General features: G+C 37.3%; 1 protein-coding gene across 4 annotated transcripts in view; it reads right to left on the reverse strand.

Annotated features, from left to right (window-relative positions):
• Positions 1-21,969, reverse strand: part of SEMA5A (semaphorin 5A) — a 354,071-nt gene that overhangs the window by 120,619 nt on the left and 211,483 nt on the right. For all 4 annotated transcript variants that reach the window (XM_037380621.1, XM_037380622.1, XM_037380623.1 and 1 more), the window contains exons 9-11: positions 20,148-20,433; positions 16,541-16,676; positions 12,615-12,819 (exon numbers count right to left, since the gene is read on the reverse strand). In XM_037380621.1, coding sequence (XP_037236518.1) covers positions 12,615-12,819; positions 16,541-16,676; positions 20,148-20,433 — 627 coding nt within the window. The remainder of the gene's footprint in view (positions 1-12,614; positions 12,820-16,540; positions 16,677-20,147; positions 20,434-21,969) is intronic.

Genomic DNA, 21,969 nt, shown 5'->3' on the forward strand with positions numbered 1-21,969 from the left:
AATGATTAGCAAGTTCCTTAATGCCCTAGTGGCTAATCCAAAAGACATTCAGTTGTACCTCTGCAACTAGAGGAGTTTGTCATGGCTGTATGTCAAAACTTAATATACATTTATTTTATGAAGGGAATATTTATGGGCTATACTTTGTACACAAGAATTAGAACTATTGACGCAAAGATTCTTTTGAATAAAAGCGCTGATCTAGACACTAGTTACTCCAAAATAAGGAGATTTATTCAAAGCCATGTGTCTGGTAGGACAGAAAGAACATGCACATTATTGAAAAACTGAGCCCAACAATTACTGAAGAACAAACTCACTCCCATCCTCACCCACAGCCTGCCCACACCCCATCCCCTCCCCCCAAAAAATTTAATTTCCATTTCAAATACAATAATTCTGGAATGTATCCATCAATGGAAATCAGGACAACCACCACCTTAATCCTCTCTTTATTGTTTTCAAGAGAAAAATTTTTATATATCTTGTATTCTTTAGAACACTTTTAACCCTTGTAGACTTAATTCCTGTCTGTTAAAATATCTCAAAAGCATCAAGAACTTACTCAACTTGTAGTTAAATCAGCAAAAACTTATTCCAGTAACTACCATATAAAGCGTTAAACACCTGCTTTAATACAGAAAATATCTACTGATCCTTAAAGTACAACACATAAATTGGTACAATGAAAGTTTCCATTAGCAGGGTTTCCTATGACTCAAAAAGGTATTATACTTTAGAAAATATTGCCATTTGTGTCCCAGCCCTCAGTGGCCATTTCATGCCTTGAATTGGAATTTAAATGTAGCTACAGTCAGACTCATTCAAAAACATGTCAAATAGAGAATTCAACTTGTAAAAGGAAATTCGATTAATTTGAGACTAAAATGCAAAGCAACAGGCAGCTAAACAAAAACAGCATGCCTTTTTTCGAAAGTCTATATCTACAAACTTCATGCTGCTAATTCTTAAAACTAAAATCTCTTTTTTTCTGCTTTCCCCTTGATCTTTTCTAGAAGTTTAAGCAAAACCCCATACTAAATAACAAAACACATGCTGAATTATGTATTTCAGCCTCCACATCAATTACGTCTGTTTCCTTCACAAAGGAAATCAAACTAAATCATTTTTTCTCATCTTGTTAGACTGAATCTCATATACACTAGTGGCAAATTTTTACCCTCCCTAGATCTAAATCACATGTTCCTTCCTGACTAACAAAAGAAAAAAAGTAATTTCATCAATCTCAAAATGTATGTATTTTTCATGAAACATGCTCATTGGGACACCTTCATTTATTACTTCTGTTCTCAGTCTTAGGAGAGATTTTCAGCTTGCCAAAGGTGTAACTGAGAGAAATAAGATACAAGTTCATAAAATTTCTTCTGCTTTTGAGGAGATGAATCTATCCATAACAGTTCATGCACACAACTTAGTTACTCAACTAACTTAAAAGTAAGTATCTTTAAGTCAGATGGATCTATAGAATACCTATAAGAAAAGCTATAGCAGCTACAGTTCCTTAACAGGCTACAGCTGATAAAAAACCCACTTAATAACATTTCAACATGTGGTTCATAACTTTTATTAACATAAAGCATTAGCTATTTAAAGACTTTACGAAGTGGTATATTTTAACAGTCTTTTATTTGCAATCTCATTTAACCAGTTTTCAATGATAAAAGTTGTAATAAAGAAATCTCTCTTATGAATCAGTTTTGAGACTTGTGAGATCTGGGTTCAATTGCCAGCTTTCTCTCTCTTCAGACTTCATGGGTGAAGCCGGTGTTCAGAACAGTAATACCATCTAAAGTAAGAAAAATAATTAAAACGCAAAACTTCACTTTTCGAAAACATTTTATGTAACTGTAACAATATCTTAGTATAGATACTTTGACAGGTACCTTTCCCTGCTGAAGATTTAAAACTTCTTTTGTTATGCTGTTTTCTTGCACATTGACTTGATTTGCTGACAAATTCTAAACCAGTTTATATATTATTCTCCAATGTATAGGATACAGCTGAACTAAAGACAGAGAAGTCTCAGCAGCAGCCAAGAAAAACAACAAATGTGATTTTTCTGATGTGATCTTATGCCTTGCAAGCAATAGGTGCCTTCCATGTCCTTACGAAATTTCAGGGAACTTACTGCTTAATTAAAAAGGCACTGGAAAAATATTTTATTAGTCTTTGCAGCAGGGAGCAAGGCATCATCTCTCCAGATGAATTCTCTACCTATTTGGCTTTTGAGTTGCTGTGCTCCTACATGTGCAGGCCAGATGAACTGTGTGCTTTGCATGCAGATTAAAATACTGTCAGTGAGTGGATCTGGGAGGGCTCCTCCCCGCTCACAGGCAGCTCCTTCTATCCTGGATCAAGCACTCAACAAGAAAGTGGAAGAGATGGCTTTGAACTCTGGAGTCTGAGAGGAATTAAACCTCAGCTTCACATACCCCATATGAGTGTCCCTACCATATCAGCATGCAGAGATAATCCCGTGAAAGTGCATCAGATTCACTCAAGGCACAGCTACTTGACCATGTCCCCGTACCATGGACCACCATTTATATCCCCTTCAGATAGTTATATTAAAATGTGAGAAACAATACTTTAGATACTAATGTTGGTTTTAAAAATGCTGCTTAAGCAGAGAGGATATGGTTGAAACTACAGCATAAAATCTTTAGAGGCTTTAATGAGCTGGGGAACAGAAACTTGTTTCTCAGGACTTGGTGAACAGGTGACTACAAGAATTTCAAGTTGAGATATAATACCTCACACTCTTTTTCTTCCTTATGGAGGTATCAGGAAATCTCAGGTAGGCAATGCAGACAGACACAATTCATAACAACATCACGCACAAAGTCCTTGATCTTGTCAAGCAACAATCTCATTTTGAATTTGTATTTAATTTACTAAAGTAGTAGAGTAGATAATAAACATAGATATTAATCACAAGATGAAATGGTTCTTATGATTTAAGGCTTCATATCTGACACAGAGTAGCAGTGAAGAATGCCACACTGTACACAAAAGATAAAATTACTGTTGAATACAGGCCCTGGATCCCTGCCAGTCTCCCAAAGTGGAGATGTATTAACTCTGATTGGATCTGACTGGAAAGGGAGTGCTTACTGCTCCTATTATTTTTTATTGCCTTCCTTCGTGCCACCACAATAATAAATACATTGTACTATCTAACGCATGCTATGAATATGACAGCATTTTCCCACTGAATAAATTTTCCAGTGCCTAGATTAAAGAAGCACTTACATGTCCAAGTGGAGAAAACTACTCCTCGGATACTAATCCACAATAAACATTGCCTGATTTCTTAACTGAGTCATATGTAGCTATTTTCATTGGAAATGTCAAAAAGGCAACTGGTTACTGTACAGATCCAGAAGCATCACAAACCTGGCTGACTAGAATGTTTCAGGGACTACCCCCTATTCCAATTCATTTGCAGTTTGCTTAGTACATGCCCCTATGCCTCAGTCCCTAGATGAGCCAAATCCTGTACATAGATTCAGTACAAATCCAGTATGATATGCATGGAAATTCAGCAGCAATTTCAGCATAAAGCACAGCTTTTGTTCAGAAATACAGAAGGAAAGACATGACGCTGATTTCTTTCTAATCTGAAGTAAATTAGGAAGTAAATGGACAAGAGAAAGAAGCAAAGTTGGGGTCAGAGACATGAACCTGAAAGCCTCTCACCGAAAGATGTTCATCTCACTGCTCTAGGACATTAAAGAAGTAATAGCCATAGTATATAATATATGTAAACCCATTATATTCTTTATATAATAGACTAGGAGTCAGAATATCTGGCAATAACCGGGAAATCTCACACAGCTTGTTGGTTAAAAAACAGTTGTATATCCTAGGCAAGTTATGTAACCACTATGTTGGTTGTGGTCCTGTCTGTTCCTCCTGAACTACTTAAAAAGTAAAAAAAAAAGACTACTTTAAAAGTAAAAGGCCTTGAAGAATATTCTAAAGATGCTCACAATGCTCAGCATCGTGCCAGGTTACCTAATCCTTTCTGAAAAGTTCTGAGACAGCCAAGTCCCTTCAAAGGGAAAGCTTCCTCCTGACATCTCTCAAGAAGAGTCCTGAACACTGTGTATTCATGTAAGAGTTACACACTTGATTCAAAGGTCAAACTTCGCCCCGGGATAAGGCTATTTCCAATACCTATTCTCAAAATTAGGATCAGGCCTGCATGCTACCAGGGGCAAAACAAGATATTTGACTATAGGCTTAGATAACTTAGCTTTAAAGACAGCAGGACAACACTGAGTACCATGTAAAATAGCTCCTTCACTTTCAGCTTCATTCTGTGCATTAGAATTATCAAAAAAAATTAATGTAGGGGTTATCGAGTCTAATTTCCCTGCCAGGAAGAAGAAGTGATAGTCCCCCCAAAAAAATGGAAAGGAAGAAGGAAAGGCCATTTGGCTATTCTAAGTTAGTCAAACAGGATTTGAAAGCTCACTGTCACTGTGACAAAGAGGAGCTGCTCTCTTTTAATGGAAGGTTGAGACTTTATATTCAGCTTTTTACAATCTTTCCCTCCCTGACCCGCACATTACTCTTGCTCCCATGCAAGTAGAGCCAGCTGTTCTTCAGCCAGTAGCTGCTTCTTGCAGCAATTCTGACTTCCAGTGGCAGCACAGAAGTGCACATACCGTATGTTCTTTGGACATTTATTTATAGTCTTTATCTGATAGGGCTGGGCAATTGTAAAGACATAATGATAATTTGTGAACAGAAAAAAAGGGCTTCTCCTACTCACATTTGTCCCATGAGAGAAGAGAATACAAATGCTGTCTACTTGCAGCAGGCAATTCATGAGCATGCTATCTAAAAACTATATAAGCAAATATCAGCAACAAACTAATCAAAATCATGACCTATTTATGCATTGATTATAATAACAAAAAATGATTACAAATAAGTGGTGAGTAATTTGTGAACCAAATAAAGGGCTACGATTCTCACATATAAATTGCTGTCAATGAATAATTTAACCAGCTCTAGTTAGAGCCATCTATTTATTAAGAAACCTCTTTAGCAGTCTCCAGCTGAAGCTGGCAAAATTATTTATCCCTACACACAGTGATAAAGCCAAGGGAAATCAGTACTACTGGACATTTTAAATGCTGGGTTTGATTCTCTAGAGCCCTATAGTATCATTTATAACTATGTACCCTGGCCTTCAGACATGACCATTCTCATTCGGTAACATTTTAAAGCCACTTTGCCCAGTACAGATGACAAAATACACAAGGCAGTGGCAAATCAACATTTATGTGTTTAAATTACACAGTAAAACAGCTATGGTTTACACTATACTCTTTAAAGATATTCTACATGGAAAATAACATAAGTATTCTAGCAGGAATATATAGCAAGCATTCTTAGTAACATTATTATAAATCCCAGAATTAACATTAGACTATTAAAGGCAAAACCATGCAATCTTTTAAATCCTTTTTTAAACTTCGCAGCAAAATGTTTCCTGGAAAGATTAATAATCTAAACAAAGCATTCATTCAGCTAGGGTTTTCCTTTAGCAAAGGAAGTCGCTGCAAAAGGAGCAAAGAATGAAGTTATTAATTTTACAGTTTACTGCCTGAGTTTTTTAAACAGATGTTCAAGATCATCATGTTGCTCCTAGGACTGGTGTCTTCCAATATGCACCAGTTTTATACAGCAGAGTAATTGATGACTGTCCTTGCTTCAAGCCTCTTAAAATGGTATTGCATAAGGCCAGAAGGTTAAAAAGTTACAGGGAAGTAGTTTTAAAGCCTTGCAGGGGTGCCTTACAACTGCGTAAAAGCACCGCGTACCTTTGTCAAGGAAAGACATAAGAAACAAAGCAACATGGTTTCTGTTACAACAGAAAAGAAAAAGTTTTAAAAGGTGACAACTGTCTGCCACAGTGTATATGCCCCATTATCCATCTGCACTTTCACCTGTTTCTCTGGTTTTGAACTAGAAAGTATTAAGACATACAAACAGACTACCTACCACTTTCACACTTGAATTGTGACTCAAATTACAACTACTTTGACCATTATTATTATTATTATTATTGTGTTTATACTGCAGTTTCTAGACTAAAAAGGTTTCTCTCAAACTGAGAGGAAATGTCTATAGCTCCTTTCTACAAAAATTGTCTATAGATTACTTCCAAGAACCTCAAAACACATAAGAAAAAAGTCAGACATAGCACCATATTGGAAAAAAATAATCCGTCAGTTTAAACTTTATTGCTCTCTTCATCATGTATGAAATGCATATAAGCATATATTTTTGCTTGTAATTTTAAGGTTGGTAACTTCACACATACTACATATATTATGAAGCCATGCACATTAAACTGTGAAAGTTGCACACTTTGATCAGAAGCTGTAGTTTGCCAGGAAAATGTCAATATTTCATCTAAGATCTCTTAGCAAAAACAGACACAGCTTTTTTTTCTTGTTAAGACCTGGGGTTGTTCCATAGCGAAAAGTATGGTGTACTGATTACAAAAAACAAAAGTAAAAAGATAGAACTGTAACAAATATCACAGAGGATATGCACTACTTCGCATCAATTTACTCCTGCTTAATAAGGCAAACAGAAGAAATATAAACTGGTTTGATAGCATTTTCAAACTGAGTTTCATGCATACTTTCAAATCTCTTAACGAGGTTGGGACTAGTTTCTGGAAAATCTGTAGTATCACGGCTTCAAGAGAAAAATGTTACATTCGTAGAGATTTACTACCTGTTATAACCCTTCTAAACGGAAATGTATGAAAAATCCATCTGCATTTTCAAAAATATCTTTTGAAATTTCTTTGTGAAACCTCTCCACTTCAAAATAATTATTGTATGTTTTTCATCAGATTTATTTTTACCATTATTGTCTGCATTGCTACTTGTAATTTTGAGGTCTTAAGAGGGAGAAAAAAACACTTGGAACCTTCTTGGAAAGGGAAGTTCAAAATCTGTTGTAACATCCTCCAGTCACCTTTAAGCTTCAGATAAAAACTGGCTTTACAGAATAGAAATTCAGGTTCAGTTCAGTGAACAACCCACTCTTTAGAGACATGCAATGTCACCAAAAAGAAATCTTTCTTCAGGTTTCATACTCTCCCTAAGTCAGCCATACCCCAGCTTTATCAATGCTAAAATATAAATCCCAATAATCAAGATCCACCACTGGGCATATACTGTTTCTACTGAGGGTACAGAGGGGACATACTCAGTCCAGCGGGACTGGAGAATAGAGCAAATATGGGAGATTCTCCACCAAGTTATTTTTAAAATATGGCCTTAAAGTTTCTTTTCAGACAGTGCAAATATTACCTTCTCAGAACTCCCAAGAAACAGCAACCAGAAATTGTTTTCAGAATACCCTCAAACTAGACATCATAGCTAATAATTTCATATTCATTCTAATAAATCAATACATTTTGCAACATTCCTCTAAATAAGGACTATGTGCACTTGTTGCAGCATCCTGTTTTCTGAAAAATGCTTTGAAAACCTTTTGATATTGACAAATTTTTTAACCATGGGACACCTAGGCATTTAAATTGAAAGGGAGAAAAAAATGAGAGGGAAGAAAAAGGGAGAAAAGGGAGGGGAAAAAACTTGTGACATATATAGAACCATTTTGCTTGGATTTTTTTCCAGTGAAGAGGTAGTCTTTTAAACTCGAAAAGTTGTCAGAATATTGGGTTGTTATCTAGCTTGCTCTACTTCAACTTATTATTAGAGATGACTTTTGGCTCAGAACTTCTGTGAATGCTTTCCTTGACTTTCCTTTCTGAATCACTCAAAATTGTTTCAGGGATTTCTGCCTGCCTAAAGCCAGTAGCACTGTTCTAGCTCTAAGCAACACAGAATGTGTAGGAACTGATACATCCCTTCATTATGTGTTAGAAGTCAGTGCAGTGAAAGATTAAGATGTGTTTCCAAAGTACTAAAGTATATTTTTGATATGAGCAGTAGCTGTTAAATCTAGGCACATCAGAGTCTCCTGGAAGAATGATGACTTGGCAAAGGTTTAGGAAACCAAGAGTGTTGACACAGCAGATTATTGCATTTGTTTGCTTACTCCCAGTCTCTCTTAAAGCAATATTGTATCTATTTAAGGTTTAATGAAATTAGATTACACTTTTATACTGCCAGGGTTATCCTCCTCTTCAATGTTTGTATTCTAGTAACAGTGTGGATAGGTAAGTGAATGAAAGGAGGGCGAGAGAGAATTTTCTCTTAACTACTGCCCATCTACTTCAAAGAATGGGATTTTTGCTTTGACTAACAGCAGAGGATTCACTGGTATTTAATCCAACCTATGTGCCTACCTTTCCACTGAAATCAGCTTTGTGCATTTAAAAGACAATTTTTGTAAGAATGTTGCAATGAATTGTAACTACAAGTTATTTAAAGTACATCCCACATACCATAGGTTGGATCCATCCTGCTTTACACCACTAGGTGTAAATTGCTTACTGCCAGTACTTACACTAGTGTTGAACGCACTTTCATTTTGGCAGCAGAAAGGACAGTGGCATCTATTATCAGTGTTTAGTAAAAACGTAATTTAGCCCAACCAGTTTGCATTTTGTACTGGCATATGATAGACAGAGGACAATTCAGGTTGGAAGAGACATCAGAAGGTCTCAAGTCCAACCTGCTCACAGGAGAGCTAGCTGTAACATAGAATGGATTGCTGTCTGGTCTTGAAAACCTCCAAAGATGCAGACGGCACAGCCTCTCTGGGAAATCCAAACCACTGCTTGACTGTCCTCAGAGTGAAAATTTTTTTCTTTATATCCAGTCTGAAACTCCCTGCCTGTTATCTCTTATCTTCCCACCATGCACCACTTCAGACAGCCTGGCTCCGTTCTCCATGTAAACTCCATGTAGGTATTTGCAGGCTGTTACTAGCCCCCCACCCCCCAAAGCCTTCTCTCTTCTAGGATGAGCAAGGCCAATTCCCTCAGCTTCTCCTCCTATGGCATGGTGCTCCAGCCTTCAACAGAAGATGGCTTTCCACTGAATAAGCTCCAGTTTATCAATGTCCTTCTTGTGTTGGGAGGAGGCCAAAACTGGATGTTGTCTAAAGTGTGCTGAGTATATGGGGACATATATCTCTTCCCTTGATCTACTGGCTATGTTCCTGCTAATACAGCCCAAGATACTGTTGGCCTTCTTTCCAGTGAGGGCACGCTCTTGGCTCATGTTCAGCTTGCTGTCTACCAAAGTCCCCAAGTCCTTCCAGCAGAGCTGTTCCCTAGACAGTCAGTCCCCAGCCTCAATCACTGCACAGTCAGTCTTTCCCAGATCTGGGACTTCATATTTGCACCTGTTGAATTTAATGAGGTTCTTGCTACTCCATCCCTCCAGCATGCCTAGATCTTTTGGATGGCAGTGCTTACCTCCAGTGTAGTTACTGGTACCCCAGTCTGGTGTCATCTGCAGGCTTGATAAAGTGCACTCTGTTGCCTCCTCCAGGTCAATGTTAAATTGTTAAACAATTGCAATGTTAAACAGGACAGTACTCAGCTCCTTACCACTTGTATACATCCCATTAACAACTACCCTCTGAGCCTGACATCCAAGCAGGTTTTATGCATCCAGTTGTCAACCCATACAGACCACACATCCTAATTTGGTTATATTAATATTGTGGGAGACAGTGTCAAAAGTCTTGCTAAAGTTCAGGTACCACACTCTCCTCATGCCCAAATCCAGTCATTTTACCACAGAAAGTAATCAGGTTGGTCAGGTGTGATTCACCTTTGGTAAATCTATGCTGAACGCTCCCAATCACCTTCTACATCATGTGCCCACAGAAACGTGTTCCAAGGAGGTGCGCTCCTTGATTTTCCCAAGGATGGAATGCAGACCAGCCTGTTATTCCCTAAACCATTCCTTTGGGTTTTTTAAAAATGGATCACTGTGACAAAAAATTAACTCCAAATTTAATTTGCCACCACTTTTAATAATGCAAGTAAATTAAATCAGAAAAGATAAAATAATGACAACCTTTCTCAGTCTGGTAAGTAACTGTAGCCCCATTTTTCCACTTCTCCCAAACATACACATGCTTTATGGTGTTAGAAGCTTTAAGGAGATGACATTTTATATGGGAGAAAGGCTGGGACACTGGAGGAATTAGAAACTATTAAACCTGGTCTGCTTTCAAAGCCATTGCTTATTTTCAAAGTTAAGGCCTCTGCCTTTTAGTTTCTTTTGATTACAGAAGTAGTGGTGTTTCCTCAGTGATCTTTTACCACATACAGTTTAGGATGCAAACTCAATGCTAACTGCTCCACAGCTTCTACACAAGGAAAGATAGGACTATGGAGAACTAAGATGCTACATCATTACCAATACAATGAAATTAAAATTATGACCTGCACCCTGAAGAAGGTAAAGTACTGCCTTTCTACTCAAATCATGACTTTTAAGTAAATTACACTGTGTAATTTGGTATATCTTGGGATTTGTAAACTTCCCTTATGTATTGTAGATAAGGTATTTATATATAAACAGGTGTAGTAACTTCAAAATCTATCAGAAAGGTAATTTTTATGAAAAGTGAATATTAGTATTTATTGGGAAAAAAAGCTTAGCACTTTCACTCAACTGTGGGGGGAGTGGGGCAGTAGGAATATTAACAAAATCCACAGTGATTCAGTAAATAAAAGTGAAAGAGTTGGCTACGTCAAGAAAACTTCAAGAACACAATAATGTTTCCTGAGGTTTTTTATCATATGGTTTCTCACACTTATAAAGCATGCAGTGCACAATTACATAAAGCATGTGTTGGAGTCAGACTAAAGATCCAGCTAAGGTAGTACCCTATTTCCAGGAATGACCAAAACGAGCAGTACAGAGAATGAAAGTGGAAGGCCAGCGTACATCACAAGGAGTATAGGAGCAATATCTTCTTAGCAGCAAGAAAGATGCATTAAAAAAACCCCTAGAGTCTTTACTGAACACACTTCATTAATGAACCATGAAACGTAAAGTTTTAGATCCACACTTACTGAATCAAACATAAAAGGTAACACAGTAAGGGAAACTGAAAACTGAAGACAATCAGAATTATGTCAAATTACATCATTCTTGGTGCTGTCATTATAATGTAAATATCCACAATGCAGTGATAGTCTCTTCATATAAAACAAATTCAGTACACGTTTCTCTAACTTGGTTTCTGCCAGGAGACCTCTAGAATACAAACAGCATTTAGTATTGGCAAGATTTCATTTAAAATGCGATGATTTACCAACCAGCTGGCTGTTTTGACTAGAACTGGTCAAAACTATGCACATTTTTAACCTATTAAAAGCTTTTATGTTACGGCCTGTCTTTCAAGGAGCACAATCAGAAAGCTACAAGGATAATATGCAAAGAAATACTGTCTCACCTGAAAGCACCAAATTACTATAAAATTTCTTCAAACTCAAAAGTAGCAATCTTCTCTGAAAAATGGTACCATGCTTCAAGGGAAAATTAAATCATATGTTGACCCGCAATACATATTTTTCTTGGGCTCTTGATAAATGATAAGCTATAGAATATAAAATTTTCATTAGTAAATCATAATTTCAGTAATTAAAAGGATTGATCCAGTTTCTACTGAATCAATGACAGTTTTGAAATTTACTTCTTTGATTGTAAGACGAAATAAGTAGGATTAGGATTTTTTCCCTCCTGTTGATCAACAGATTCTTTCCTTAAATTCATTGTATTTGGTGCCTACTCATTACTGTGAGACAAATGATACACGTTACCAAACCATTGCTTTGATGAGCTATGCCCTACTAATGTGCATAGGACTAAGTATTTGAGAAGTACCCTAAGTTTTATGCCATGAGGCTCTAAACATGTTACTCCAACCTAGTATTTCACTCTCAGCTGGGGACAGTCTTGTTTTGCAAAAAGTTCTCTGACACCTTCGCTACTTTTAAGAAGTTTGAAATTTTGAACCAAGAAAGCAATATATCTAACCAAGGCAATTTTAGGTGGAGGAATATTTTTATTTCATTGCTAAGCTCATATATAAATTGGCAAATAACAAATCGGGGTGTGAAAATGAATATTGAATGACTTGAAAATTAGTCAAAAAGGAAAAGCAAAATATTTGTGAGCAGAAAAGTCAGAAATAGCAATAGCAGTAGTTGTACTTGCTACTTGAAAAGTTAATTCTATCTCAGAGGATCCTAAACCACCTTATCTCGGCGAGGACTGTACCCTGAACTACATAAAAAGAATAAAAGTCAGAGAAACTTGTAAAGTCCTGTTTGTAGAATTTCCAGCCATTCGGTCCCTCAGGAGCATGTATGCTTCGTACCTTCCAAAGGAGAATAGGAGATAGACACCAAAATTTGAGTTCACAATATAATATAAACAAAGACATTGCAAACTGCTGAATTCATCTACTCAGAGAAGGTAGAAGGCACAGTTAATACTCTCAAAGAGGAAAAGTTGTTGTTCAAGGGTCATTATAGATATTTCATAACTGATTCACAGAACTTTAGAACTCATAGGCCTCAAACTTCTGTAGTTATCACAGCAATGCGGAGTTCATACCTGTGGCAAGATAGATGATATGGAAAAGCATGTCCTTGCCCTGAACAACATCCACAACCACATGGGAAAATCGGCTGTTGTCTTCCATGAAGTAAGGAATTGGAATAATTGGTTGAATGACCTCATGCATTAAGAAGAATTTTTGAGCATCTTGAAGATTTCTCTCAGTCAGATTTACATACAAACCCTGGTCCATGGTGCCACACTGTAAACATAGAAAGGTAATGTTACTATATGCATCAACGACAACAACAGATTTACTCTTTAACTTACAGCACCAGACAATAAAACCCAAGAGTGTATCGTGTAGCGACACTGCAGAATTCCACTGTCAAGTCTCATTTTGGTGCTGACCAGAGTCCCCACAGTGACTGGGGAACCTTCACTTTGCTGAGGCAGCACTATGGAGGCTCCCTAACTCTAAACAGTATGGAAGGGTGTGGATAACTGGCTAGCTGAAAAAGGTCACATAGACATAGTCCAGCTGGCTGGACAAAAATGCACATCGCTCTCAGCTTATCTGAAGTAAAGCAAAATACACTGTCTTTGGCTGTCCTTGTTACACAATAACAGGAAGATTTTGGTGGGAAAAGAATGTTGCAGGTGGGAACAGAAAACTACAGAAGAGAAACTAGGGGTGGGCTTGGTATTTAGGCAACTAACCAATAATGAGCTTAACTTTTGTAATATGTATGAGCTAATTATAAGAAGGCATAAAAGGTGACTGTAAGAGACAATAAACGAAGTCTGCTGATCACTCATATTGAGCGACTGTGTCTTCCCTCCGTCGCGACAGAAGGGCACCAGACTGACGACCACAATTGGGCTATAGTAATATTTTGCTACATCCTGTGTTCACAGGGCAAGAAGCTGAAAACCTACCATCCAACAAATCACAGAATTTCCTGAATAATTTTCTTTATAATTTACACAGAAATAGTGTTAAAGACAAATTTTCAAAGGTAAACCCATGTACTACCACAGCCAGGGTCTGACAGAAATCCCAAGTGAAAGCATCCCACCCGGTTCTAGCAGCTTCTTCAGACCCTGTGCTTACTAGCCAAGAATGGGCAGTGCAGAGCTCTAACTATAAAGTGTTATCCACAGCACAGACATTTTTGCTTTGGACTGACCATATTTTATATCTGAAAACTGTACACTTTCCCCACAGGAAAACATTCACTAATTGCGCACACAAATTTCAGCCAAATAAACAAAGCAAAATAAGTGGCAGTTAATTTTAGCATCTTTGTGTTTAAGTCTTCAACTGAGGACACAAAGGAGAATGCTGCTTAGTGCATGTGAATATGTGAACATCCACAAGTTTACTCATGCATAATTGCAGCAGAGAAGAAAAGCAGTACTTCACAACATTTATCAAATATGTCAGTGATGTGAAAGACATACTGAAGTCATACCTTTTCATTCTATTCTACTATGTCATAAATTATGCCAAGAATTACAGCATGAACAAAACAGTACAGTGTACAAAACCCTACCAGTTATTTTTCCATTATTGCCACGTTTACAACCTGAAATTCAGCGATCATTCCAAATCCACAAATATTAAGAAAAACTCAAATAAATAGTTTAATAATGAGAGATCATACAAAGAGGAAAGACAGCTAAGCAACTGGCAGGAAACAATTACTTGCTCTGCGAGCACCCTACATGTCAGGCCAGTGAAAAAAACAACAACCAAACACACACGCCAAAAAAGAATTTCTCTGAATCTATCAAGCAGGAAAGATTCCAGCTGGAACACTCATAATACACTGAAATGCAGATTATCCTTGGTCTTATGATGGAAATTGTCCTGTGTAAATAGAAAAGCAACAATCTCTGGAGAAAAGCAGTGTTCCTCAAAACCAGGCCTCCAATAATATTCTAATCTGGAAAATATTTCATTAATAAAATCAGTCTTGGAAATACAATGTCTGATGTAACTAGCATGACATAGCAATAGTCTTCCTTTAAATCACATACTTCTGTCTGTTATTGCTAAGTAGGTGAGTGCTCTGAGAAATCTACTTTTGAGACTACACAAACAGAACTTCCGATATTTTATCATAAGGACTCTACAAAAGAAAAGTTCTTTTTTCTGGGAAGGAAACCAGTGACTCAGACAATGAATATAACACATCTATGTGAAGTATGTACTCTCATGCACCATCAAGTCACAAAAAATGTTTATACCTAGCTCTAAGCACTAGTCTAGCTTCTGGCATATATCACTGTTGCAGTTACAGAGCCAAAAATCTAAACAAAGTTCAACAGAATAAAAGCACCTGTGAAAGAACAGAAGTTCAACATCACTAATGATACCTAGAGATCAGTTAATTGGCTTCAATACTGTGTTTTAAAAGGCCATGTTACAGCTTTTAACACTCGTGCTGGCTGCAAAGCTGTTGCTTAATGAGATAAGATACAACTGTTGCCACTGTTCTTGTAAATTGGGTGAAGTACCAGTCATTAAAATAAGCCACACAAGCAAGAAATTTATTCAACATCGCAGTCTTGACTGGGATTGAGGTGAGCACTGAGAGTACAGTAGACAGACACTTACACCATTTTTACACAGCCATCAGGCTGTCATCTTTGTATGTACCAATCTGTACAGGGTGCTTTCACAATAACTATCAACGTATTAATACAAGGTTTGTAGGGATAGGTTAGTAATTTTTTTTGGACTTGTTCACCTAGTCAGAAAGAAGGTAAGATTTTTTACATACAAGCCTTTCTTCAGGTTTTCTCCTTCAAGAATTTAGCCTCACTTAGACCCTCTTGCTACCACTATTTTGACAATACAAGTATTTCTGCAATATGTAAGAAGCTGTATGCAAATATAGCCCACTTCTGCAACAAAGCTTACTTAAATGGTGTCTTGTCACTTCGGGCTAATGCCAAACATACTGTTTAGGAAAGATAACGTGGCACTGGCCTGTAATTCAGAGCAAATTCAGTGCCTTATTTTCTTTCATTTGCATAAATCAGCAAGTAATTAAAACTACCTACAGTCCCCAACGGGTGATTCTGTTTCATGCCTGCAAAGATCTCATGAATCTTACAAGAAGATAGGGAAGGCTGTTACAGGAGCACCACTGAACTGATGAAATTGCATTGAGATTACAGGAGGGTGAAAGGAGGATAAAGGTGAATACGCTTAAGTGTCTTGGTGAAAAACTGTTGCTGTTAATCACTTCATTAATGCTGTTTTCCTTTCCATCTCCCTTGCTAGAATCATACTCACTGAAATTGTCCTAGTAGGAGTGGTGACTACGCAGAAGTAGAAAACCATGCATATGTGCTTACTGGAAACAGCCTTTTCTTTTTGTAGGAAATTCTATGGAGTGACCCACCTTGGACTAATTAGTTTTATGCAGTCAGCCAACTGCAGATTATTACACCTTCTGAGGCCGCCAAGTTCAAATGAGGGGCAAACCGTGTCAGAAACTCTTTCAATCAGAATCTTCAGGGAGTGTTAATCACCTTGCACAGGAAAATATACAAAATCCTGACCACCCCTCCTTTACACACACATACACACTTTTCTCTGTCAAACAATGTTCCCTTCTCAAGTTCTAATAGCACAAATACAGTGTCAGAGAGAAAAGCAGTTTGATCATGCTTCAGCCAAGAATTAATGTTACCTTGACAGATAACTGTAGTGTTTCATTTTGAGAGAAAATTGAAGTTAAGTCTTTTTTCTCCTACCCTTCAAAGCACATCTGATTTTCAACCCAAATTATTTGGTGGAAGGTTAAGTATGTTAAAATATGGGGATGTCTTAAGACTTTATTGTTTCTTGTAATTTTTTTAATGTCTGAGGCTATAACATAATGCATAACTGGACTTACTAACAATGAACCATACAGCACTTTAAAAAAACCTCATATAAACTATTGTCTTGTCCCATGTATCTGTACCTGAAAATTAGGGTTAGGATTGGGATATGGAAGCCAAGCAGAGCGAGAGTTTTCCTGGTATTTGAAGGGTCCATTAAAGACCTGAGTTATGGCACTCAGGTTAAAAACACAAACTGCTGAGGCTGCTATGCTGTTCCTGCAAAAGAAATATAAACATTAACCTAGGCAACAACATTAAGAATTCCATTTCCTGAAAAATAAATAAAAAAGGCAGTAATTCTCCAATCCTTCAAGTAATTAACAGAGCAGGTACAATCAGCCAGGAGATGATACCTCAAGATATTTATATATGATGTGCTGATTTAGGCACAGACACTGGATTTAAAATTTTTGTCAGCCTTGCCAAGCAGCTCTTGTGGGAGGAACACAGAACTTGCTACCTTCTGCTGCTGCTCTAATATAACAAGGCTGTACTTCCACACATAATCACATGCATTAGGGACACCTTTCTTCTAGTTACGAAGTTCAGGATGACATTATTCTCAGGGTTCATTAATGTTTTTTCTATACAAGCAATGGCAACACAACAGAAGTAAGGATTTTCAACATACGGTATGCCTCTAGACCCTATAGTACCCCTAGGTAAGACACATCCACAAAAATCCTGTCTTCTAAGAGATGTTGCACCACAATAAGAATGCAAGTTCCAGAAACCCATCCAGAGAAAACAACTTGGACTGTATATGTTACAAGATACCCTCTTAAAGGAATAAACAGAAATAAACAGCAGCCAGACAAAACATACAATTTCCTGTTCTTGTCTTGAAAACGTGATATACACGACAATAAAGTAATTCTGCACACTGTAAAGAATATATCCAGTGACATGAGAGCTCGTAATATGAAAAACTGCATTGTTCTTTTCCACAACTTGAGATAAAGGGATAGATAATGAAGGTGGCCATTGTAAAAATTTCCACTGCAGGTAAAACTGCTGACAACTGATACACATAACATTATTTTTTTCTTCTTCCCCCCACCTTGTGTAATTTGCACAAGGCTTAAGAAAGTCTACTATAGAAAATCCAACACCATAGGAAAACAAAAATAACCCTAGATGATCAAACCTACCAACCACTGAAAAAAAGAGTTAGTACATATGGATTTAATAACAGGGCAAAAGAGCAATTTGGTTTCGTATGTTTGTCACTCTTACTTAAAAGAAACCTCAAAACTTTAAGTTTTATGCTAACAATTTCTGCAGAATCAGTTATCATTGGGTTTGACAATTCCTTGACTATATAAACCATCACTAAACACAGCTTACTAATATTATTAACCACACCAATGTCTTCTGGAATTTCTTGAGGTCCTTAAAGGACATTAGACTCGTGCTTATAGATTTTCAGATAGTCTGAAAGAAACAAAATCAGCTTCGTGGATTTAATAGTCAGCCACACATAAAGGGTACAGGTTTTGATATTATGCAATATTTATTGAGAGAAGTGCTTCAGGGTTTTTTCCTACAAGTATGTTAAAGTATATTCACAGTATATTAAAAGAAGTGTTGTGGTACAATAAAATCATTGCAGTCCTGAAGATACTGAGATTGAAGAATGCTGACTGTGGTTCAGTAATATCTGATACTGTTACACCAACAAAAAGAAATATGTTGTTTCCCCTCGTGGGAAACCTTGGTGCTTCTCCACCATCAGGTTCCAGGGCTGCAAGGTGTATCATGGATTGTGCAGATATCTGTGAACAGGTATTCATCATGGGGAAGTAAGCCTAACCCTACAACATTTCAACAATGTCAAAAAATTTAGTTACAGTATTTTATACCAGGAACAAATATAATTTAAATGAACCTATCAAAAAAACCCCACACCCAAAAAGTTGTAATTAATTCCTCTTTAAATAGTCCCTCTCTGTTGGACAAGGCAGAATGTTGAGCCATTGGGGAAGAAGAAAGTAGCAGCAAGGTTCCAAATACTGTAAACTTTTATGTGGCAAAGGTAGTCTTACATTAGCAAGTCAATTTTGGGAAGAGCCACAGTGTGATGATGGCAGCCCTGATATCCTTACTCAACCTCAGAAACTGTGGAATTTATAGCACAGGAAAATCCATCATTCCCCATATTGTCAGGACAGCCCTTCTGAGAGGACATCATTCCCCTTCCATGGCAAAAGCCCTGTGAATTTTCTGGAGCAGAAGTCCTCAAGTCAGACTTTCTGTGGCAGGAGCATGTCAAGGCTATTTTGACTTCTCATGAAAGATCATGTTGAACAGCATATGAGCATGCCACCTGAGACATACCTGTCTTCTAAGATTCGAATTATCTCATAAAACAGACCAATGAAATGAAAATTACTGATGAAAAGAGAACCGAATTTTCTTTTCTCTGGTAGTTCCAAAGTCTACTATTCTCTTAAAAAAAGCATTCAGATTGACTACATTTCTCCATGGCAGGAAAATGATTAAGCCCACCATCCGATGTCACAAGTCATGAATTGTCACAGCCTCGTGCAAGCAAGTCATGCTTACTGCCTGAGCTGCTGGCCCAGGGGCCAGCCCGAGTCTGGAAGGTGCCTAGATGTGTTAGTAAAGGACTGTACCAAAAGCATGAAAATTAGCTCAAAGTCATGCTCACTGTCTAAAATACTTAGGGATCATAATTTTTTGGCATCAATTTGTGACTGTTTCCACCTGGTTAATGGGTATTTATAGAAGGTAGGCATTCAGGTGTTTACAGTAAAAGGACACTGATCTACATTTTAGGTGCCCGAGTACCTTTTAAAAACCTTGGTAAAACTGAATTACACAGAAAGACACTGCAAGCAAGTGAGAGAATCAGAAACCAAAATCTGAAACTGTTCCAGTGGTCTGAACACTGGACTGCACAGCCATAACACATAGGCTGTTCTCACTGAGCACCATATGAACTTGAGTTAAGATGTTTCAGGTAACAAAGGGCTTTTCTAAGATGAATGCCTTTTTTCCTAAGAGTTAAGCAACTCTCAATATCAGGCTCAGAGTCAACGAAGCTTTTATGTTGATACAATATTTTAATATGTAATCAATTTTAATTTTTAAGACTAAACTACATTTTTTAAGTTTTATTGTGTTGATATAACATGTTCAGTTAAAATTAGATTAAATTCTTGGTTTGACCTTCAAACTTATATGAGTATACATTAGAACTAATTTAAAATACGTAAGAGCACCTCTTGTGCTCTTTTGGGTGAGATGAGCTCCTCCTGACATGGTCAAATTACATCATGTCAAATTCATTACCATGTCACATTACAAATAAAATATTTATTTCATAAATACGTAATGTATTTATATATTACAACAGTGTGCAAAATAAAAAAAATAATGTCTTTATAAGAATGTATGAAAAAGACGACTGAACAGTCTTACACACAACTGGCTCCCCACTGTATGGAAATATTAAGAATCCTTCCTTCTTTCATACACCTTCAACAATTCACATGGGAAGCATTTGGAACTGACACTTGTTCAGAAGAGGACAGTGGATTGGGCAAAAAAGTAGTTTGAATTTATTGTGTTTACTTGGCATATGCAGAAGAGAGCAGCTCAGAAGCTTTAGTGTTTACTTTCACAAATAGCAAGAAAATAAAGTGTATCATGGAATTTACTTACACGTTAGTGGTAAAAATCCCATAGATCAAGTCCAGCTCTGGCAGGAAGAAAGTGCTCTGTAGTTCATTATAATAAAATGGAATTTCTCCAGGGCGAGAGCAGTTCAGCCGAGCTTTCATGAAAGTAGTCCAGGTATCCTCCAGCACGAACTTGCCACCAATATCATTTTTGCACACTCGAGCAGCACGAGAGAAGACTGTTTTCCCACAGTCATGTTCCACCGCATTCTCCCGGAAGAAGAAGTAGGTGAAGTTGCCAATGTCATAAGACGACACAAAATTTGGCTCTGAAGATAACAAAAGAAATGATTTATTACCTTCTTGTGATATATGAACTCATGTTAACATGGAAGTTGGATTTATCTTCAAGCATTAAATTTAGAAAAACACACTTTTTATTACGCTTGCAGGAAATTGGCCCCCTGATATCTGAGCAGCCCAGCTCACATCCAGCCAGGATTATGAGCTACATGAGGATGACGTACTCGTTTTGACTGGGATAAAGTTAATTTTCTTCATAGTAGCTAGTATGGGGCTGTATTTTGGATTTCTGCTAGAAACAGTGTTGGTAATTCAGGGATGTTTTTCCTATTGCTGAGCAGTGCTTACACAAAGCCAAGTCCTTTTCTGCTTCTCACAGCACCCCACCAGCAAGCAGGCTGGGTGTGCACGGAAAGCCAGCTTAGCTGCTGGCTGGGATCAGGCCACAACACATGGTTGACACTCTCTGCTCTGGCTGTCTATAGCACACGGCTGTGCTGGGCAGCCCTGGCCCAGTTTACTGTATTCTACTGTCAAAAGCATCACTGAGTTTTTCTTCCCCACATACGGGCATAGTGTATTCTATTCTTATGACGTAATTGCTTTATCTGTTGCGTTAACTCTTGTTTCTGCTTTGCCAACATGCCATTACTCCAGGTTAGCAGAATATCTGATGGTAACTGAATGTGACTAAGAATGTGTTCAGAGGCTGTAATGAAAAGAAAAAGAATTCTACACAAGACTGTTTGATGGCAAGATAACCATATTTTAGCCCTATCTCACGTAAAGCTTTTGATAATATTACAGTAATTTTTCTTTTTTCTTTTTAAATTATTAAAAACTGATCAAAGAAACTGATGGTGATTCAGGAGAAATTAGAGAATACATAGGAAATAATCTAGAAAACAACATATGGCAATATTTCTTAAAAGAAAAAAAAAAAAAGGAAATGGTGGATATCAATGACAACAAACATGTGGCCCATTTCCCACAGGGATTACTAAAACTGAAGAGAGTCCATGACCTTAAGAGAGAATGAGAAGCTAATAAATTCTTAAAGGAAAGGCAAATTTGATGCACAAATTTGTGGAGAAAAGCCCCTGTTGTGTAAGGATCCATTATAGAATGCTGTTACCCCTGAGAAACAAGCAATATTTTTGTTTCCATTCCCAAATTTTATTCTGAAGTGGGAAAACAAAGAAACAAGCAAAATCATTTTAAAAAAATCTATTGTGAGGAAATACCTAGAAGTAATTTAATAGGTTAACATTTCTTGACAGCACTATTGTATGGAAAAAAGCTGTTGTAATTGAATCTAAGCATTTTGCAGGAATATCTCAAATCTGTCAAAACTTTTGCGGGGAATTAGAAAGGCAAGAAAGCTGGCATTTCCACCCAGTAGTCCAAGCTGTTGTCAGACAGCGCTTCTCCAGAGACACCCCAGCTCCCAGCTTATGTTGCCTCCTATACTGCTTCTCTCTCTATCTGCTGTGCTGAGAGTATCCAGGGCAGCTTTTTTGGCAATAATGATCATCAGCTGCCTAGGATATTTGAAACTGAGC

The sequence above is a fragment of the Falco rusticolus genome, chromosome 3 (assembly GCF_015220075.1).
Source record: "Falco rusticolus isolate bFalRus1 chromosome 3, bFalRus1.pri, whole genome shotgun sequence".
NCBI classification, from domain to species: domain Eukaryota; kingdom Metazoa; phylum Chordata; class Aves; order Falconiformes; family Falconidae; genus Falco; species Falco rusticolus.